Below are 6095 nucleotides of genomic sequence, written 5' to 3'. Positions count from 1 at the left end.
ATATAGAGCTCCATAACTCGATCAAAATAGGCAGGTGGATATAAAACATTTTGTTCGACAAAAACCATTTCTTAGAAAGAAAATGCAATCTAATACCACAAAAAAAAAAACAAACCTGGAAAAATCTCAGGGGTACCGAGGGTAATTTCATGTAATTAACACCCCAAATGCAATATAATTTTATTTTTTTTGGATAAATGGGGGCCAAAGGCCCAAACCCCAAATGCAATATTTGCTATTGTACATCTCTAGCTTTCTTTCTTTCAACCACATTTTCATGCTTCTGATATGATGTAAATAATCCTACAACGTCCTACTGTTATAGTCAATGTAGAATATATCCCTACCAAGATACCTACAAAGACAAAGAAAACAAAAAGAAATATAAATAAAGCACAGAAACCCTTGAGAACGATAAATGCCTCGTTGCATTTCTGAAAGCACAACATTAATTTCGGTCCTCTGAATTTTTGCCACACTGTTAAGATAGTATTTCTGTTCAATCAATAACATTCCAGGTTCATCTTCACAGAAGTCCAGGTCAGTGAGCCTGTGCTTCTAAAAGGATATCTGTGGCCGCAATGACATCATTTCTGGCTTGCACTAGTGCTTGTCTGGCAGAGTTCCTATCAAAACCCATAGACACAAGGGTAGCAATGGAGTCCTCTGTTGGCTCTGTGGTAGACAACATCGGAGACGGATAATTTCTCTGAACAAAAATAAAAGGAATATGATGATGTGGAAGAAATATCAAAATCATGTTTCATTTCAACAACATAGTGTCCACATCAAAAAGTAAGTTCCTAAAGGTTCTGCATAATACCCATGATGCAGTAGAGAGAGCATTCAGTTGGTGAGAGTATAAATAGGGGGTTTGGGATTGTCAAGAGATTAAGAAAGCTGAAAGGTTCTAGAAGAAATATAGGGGTTTTAGCTGTAGAAGGGAGAAATCGATTAGGGGAGAAAATAGAGAATAGGTAGGAGAAGAGAAACCAAGCCTTCAATAGAAATTCAATTTTTCTTTCATTCCCATCTGATTCGTATTTACAAATGGAAGCTATATTTATAGGCTTGAAATGCACACCATTAGACTCCTGGAACACCAGAAGGCTAAATGGAAGACTAGATAATAATAAGACACTTGGTGAGTACTTAGCCTAAGACTTAATAGACTCTTAAAAAAAATAGACTCGTAACTACTCATAGAACTGAAAAATGACTTGCAAGATCTTAAACTACCATGAAGACTTCACTTTTAAAATGGATAAGTCTTTTCCAACCAAGTTGAGGCTGCTTTATTAACCGAACTTGGGCAAGATAATCTTCAAAAGCCAGATCTGATCTTAACTACTTAGATGAATAATATCTATTCAAAAGTTCCTATAAACACAGTTATATGAGCAATTGTAAGTACTAAATTTATTAGGTAAACAGGAGATCTGACCTGTAATTTTTCTTTTTGTGGCGCGCGCGCGTGTGTGTGGTGGGTTGGGGGGGGGGGGGGGGGGAGTGGGAGGGTGTTTAAAATCATACCTCCACTTGCCGAGCTGTGAATGATGGTACACTTCCTGCAACAATTCTAGTTGGTGCTGCTGGCAGACTTCCCATAGTTGGCAAGTTAAGTCGTGAAAAGAAAGATGCAATGAGTTCTGGGAACTGTAATACAGTCATAAATAAATTAGATTAAACAAGAACTGCTAAATCTAAACTATCAGAAAAAAAGAAGAAAAAAAAAGAAGTACAGAACAGAAGATATTATACACACACATAAACACATGCCCAAATCATATTATGCAAGTACACAAACCTGCATGCATTGTTCTTTAACAGAGTGGAAAGTCTAAAAAAGATGGTTTGACAATTTAGTTCAGTTACAAAAAAGGATCTAATGTATTAGCAGAACAATGAAAGTAAAAAAACTACAAAATCAGCAGAAGTATTTCTGAATTAGTTTGTAGGATCCGTAACTCATAACTTCATAGAGTTATGATATTGGAGTTTGTTACTTGGAGGTTCTGAGCATCAACTTCTCCCGAGTTTAGAGATGGTGCTTTGTATGCTATATGTTAGAAAAAAATCTGCTGTACTTTAGGGCTCTTGCTTGTATTTATTGTATATCATTTGTATTTCTATGTTCATTTTAGATCTCTCCTATAGTTAAGATTATTAAAAAAATCAGTGAACACCTTACCCCTATTTTTATTCTTATAACTGGTAACTTTTACTAACAGAAAGGAGGAATTCTAAGAATAAGTTCTAAGAATACGAATAGGATAAAGAATAAAAAGTAAAAAATTAAAACCAAAGACTGTATGTAATGATTACAAAGAATAAAGAATAAAAAGTAAAAAAATAAAACCAAAGACTCTATATGATTACAAAGCCAGCAAAAATTGAGATACATAAAAAGAAATAAAAATAAAAATAAAAACTAACAATACATTATTATTTTGTCCTATTAAAATATTTTATCAAAAACATTAGATTGAAAAATTACCTTTGCTTTGCGGATACAGAAGACATTCAGATGATATAAGGAACCACATAGGATGCCACATATTCCTGGTAAGACCGATCTTTTCCAAGATGATAAAAGAAGCTGCAAGAGAGAGAGAGAGAAAAGTTAGAAGGGGAGAAAAGAGCAGCTATAGGTCATGTGTAGATGGTACAGGTTAACTTATTACCTGAAGACCAGCTAGATATATAAATGACTTGTCTGAGAAGTGCACACCAAACATGCGAAAACGTGTTGAAACTGGAATGTCAAAGAAAAAGGGTACAAAAGATGCAAATATAAGACCATAGGGTCCCGATGTCACTAGGTTTACTGCAGGATCTGCAAAAGACGGTTTCACACCAAAATTTTTAGTGCAATATAGACTTTCCATCATAATATCGAAAACAAAAAAGACTTTCAAATGAATATATAAAATATAAAAATATATATAAAAATGCTAATAACAAATCAATTCATCAAAGTCCAATGGGCTATCAACAATAAAAGTTAACACACACATATTATCATTCATGTTGCCATACACCGCAGAATGGCCACTTAGTTAAAAGAGCTACCTTATGAAAACAATGTTTTCACCAGTGATTGACTATGTATTCTGATTCGCAGAAGATAGAAGTGCATGCAAGAAAATGGGTGTCTAAGAACCAGAGACATAAGACAGGCAAAAGAATGTAACAGAGGGCAATGAAAGAGATTGATGAAACATAACTTCACAAGGCAAAAGAGTGAATAAATTCAAAAAGAGTGGATATAGTTCATAAAGCAATCCATACCTTTAAGGCATGCTATAGCAAGAATCTCGAGCAGCAACGATGCCATCACAGAGTACAAGATAAAGACCTGTACAGCCAAGTGAGACTATTTAATTAATGCAATCAAAATACAAAAGCGAAAAAGAAAACATTTATTTATCAATTAATCTTTACACTCTTCGTATGTTGACTGACCTAAGACAACATCAGTACTCAATAAACAGGACCCATATGTGAGATCAAAAAATTATAAGTTAAGAGGTGCAATGCATGGATGTTTCAGAAAACAAGAAGTAGTGGTTTTTCTTTCTTAAAATGTTAGGATCTTCCACTGAATTGATTGGACACCAAGGAAAGATAAATGAGCGTCCAGCCGTCCAATGTGCCAGTCATATTAGCATTAAGTAATCAAATGGGCAGTTAAGCTGCTGAAAGAATAGGAAAATAATAACAAGGACCAGGACTTTTTTCTTTATCTCTATTTAATTATTAGTTTGTTTGTTTTATCTTTATTTTTCCTTAATAATTTATTAAGGTTAATTTGGCTTGATCAGTGCTTAAGTTTGATCTGTGCTTCTACCTAACTAAGAACAACAAGAAAGAAACTTTATTATTACGATCATAACACATGAATAGAATAATTCCAGAACTCTTAAGATATAGATGACCAAAGGGAGGCCAAAAAAAGGGACTTCATCCCACAAACGATCCACCTCTGTGCTTCCTGTTCCCTCAAAAATATTCCAACTCCCCGCCATTCACACGGCCAAAAAGATTGCAAACTTTGCACATTTTCTGAGCACCACACCCCTCATTTTTCTACCAAAAAAATTTGAACCTTCCACTTAAAAACGCATCACTAGAAGCTGGATTGTCCAAGCTCAATTCAGTTGACCTAATCCTGTGGCTGAATCTCTATGACCAAGCCTTTCTGCAGATGCTATTTGAGTTGATAACTTGTTCGGATGTGTAAAAGGTTTAACTTCGCTGGAGGGAAGGCAAGAGGTGTAATACTAGTGTGGCGTCTTCGGATGACCCAGTTTTCAGTGGTTTGGGTGGAGATCATCACAAGGTTTGAAATAGTAAAAGGAAAAAAAAAAAAAAAAAACACTGCAAAATTTGACGGAGTACAGAGGTGTTTGAACAACTCTAGCAAACATCATAACTAGAATTTTAAATGAATAAGATAATCCAACATAAGAAGTCTTAATGCTGGTATCAGAGGGGCTGATGGTGCATTGATAATATCAGTACACACTCGAGAACATGACCCGGGATAACACAATTGTTTTTCGTGGATCCTATACATTATTGTAATTGTATGGATTGCAACTATCTTCAGGTATATGGCAGATAGGGGGGTTTTGGGTTGGGTTTGATTCCCTAATGGTGGTTGTACCTTTTGCGTAGTTTATTTCATAAAAGCTTGCTTCATTTTAGTGTCACTTGAATACATTTGTTATAGAAGGCCTCTTCAGGCCTCTCTCACATAACAAACATCCGCCCAGGCTATATTCAGTTTTTTTTCCAGTATTTTGTTTTCGTTATGGAAACCTGTGTGCATCACAAAATCCAAGCATGACAAAACAGAAAGTATATGTGGCAAGCATCAAAGTGAAAAATTGAGGAGAAAGTAGTAGAACTGACCGAATACTTATTGGGACCAATCTGTCTCTCAAAGACCCTGAAGTAGTAAAGGAGATAGAGTCCGAACATGAGCTCTGGGGTAGAAGAAAAGGCAAAAACTGACACAATTAACTTCCAGAGGCGAAACTTGCCAAAAATATCCTGTAAAAAAGAAACGGGAAATATCAGTTGAGAGATCTCGGATATGAGTTGGACTGGAACAAAGGAAAAGAGGAGGGGAGGACTACGAGATAGGATAATCCGAGCTTGGAAGAACGGCTCTGGATCCCGAAGAAGACGGTGAAGAGAGCGCTGGAGGTAACCAAGGCTCTGGTGACAGGAGCATTGTCTGTGATTCCCAAATATTATTAGGAATAATACTCATATCTAAATAACAACTTTAAATAACAATCATTCATCAAGCTACGTACGGAAACCGGATGGGCCGCCGTTCATCTTCGCAGTCAAACAACGACCTTCACTCCCAATTGCAGACGCTTGCTTTTGTGTTTGGGACCCTTTCTTCTTCCCCTCTTTCTTCTTCTCTCTTTTTTTTTTTTTTCCTTTCTTTTTTTCTTTTCTTTTCTGATTAGGTTCCAGTTGTAAAGTCTAAAACCCAGAAAAGAAAATAAGGAGAGTGAATTACTGAATTACACACCCCAAAATTACATGTCCACATCCGGTACAATTTAGTCCAGTAACATAGCTTTTTTTAATAAATAGGAGGTTATGACTTCGATTCACGAAGTTGTAATATGTGATAAAAAAATTACAAACCCACTTTTTATATGAAAATGTCAAAAGTCTTCATATCCTAGACAACTTAAAACATTAAAACATTGATAGTTTTGAAATTTTCACATAAAAAAATGAGTCAAGGTGTGAGGATTGTAATTTAGGGTGTGTAAATTTCACTCCTCATAAAGTTTGTCAATGGACCGAGCCTAACTTTTTTCTATTTTCTTGGTCCAACTTCATATTTGCTTCAAGTTGAGACATTAGGTGTAGATACATATGTCTAATCAGCATACTTTGGACACATTTAGACTAGATATAATCACCATGTTATGGCATCTGAATCTAAATAGCATAACATACTTTAAGATCGATCTATTCCACAATACACAAACACAATACAACAAAATTACAAAACCAATTCCAAGGCTTTACCTAGTTTGCATTAGGATATTACCATAAGG

The 6095-nt window shown here is 35.4% G+C and overlaps 1 protein-coding gene across 1 annotated transcript; it reads right to left on the bottom strand.

Moving 5' to 3' along the window:
• Positions 1-168: 168 nt before the first annotated feature.
• LOC101292520 lies at positions 169-5488 on the bottom strand. The gene is made up of 8 exons (XM_004303547.1): positions 5328-5488; positions 5145-5245; positions 4918-5058; positions 3292-3358; positions 2685-2836; positions 2498-2599; positions 1534-1656; positions 169-709 (listed from the first exon to the last, which is right to left on the bottom strand). Exons 1-8 carry the CDS (start codon positions 5350-5352, stop codon positions 542-544), a joined length of 879 nt encoding a protein of 292 aa, XP_004303595.1. The 5' UTR covers positions 5353-5488; the 3' UTR covers positions 169-541.
• Between the last annotated feature and the right edge of the window lie 607 nt (positions 5489-6095).

The sequence above is a fragment of the Fragaria vesca genome, linkage group LG6, assembly GCF_000184155.1.
Source record: "Fragaria vesca subsp. vesca linkage group LG6, FraVesHawaii_1.0, whole genome shotgun sequence".
NCBI lineage: Eukaryota > Viridiplantae > Streptophyta > Magnoliopsida > Rosales > Rosaceae > Fragaria > Fragaria vesca.
Note: the sequence above shows the minus strand (reverse complement) of the source record. Positions and strands in the feature narration are given on the sequence as shown.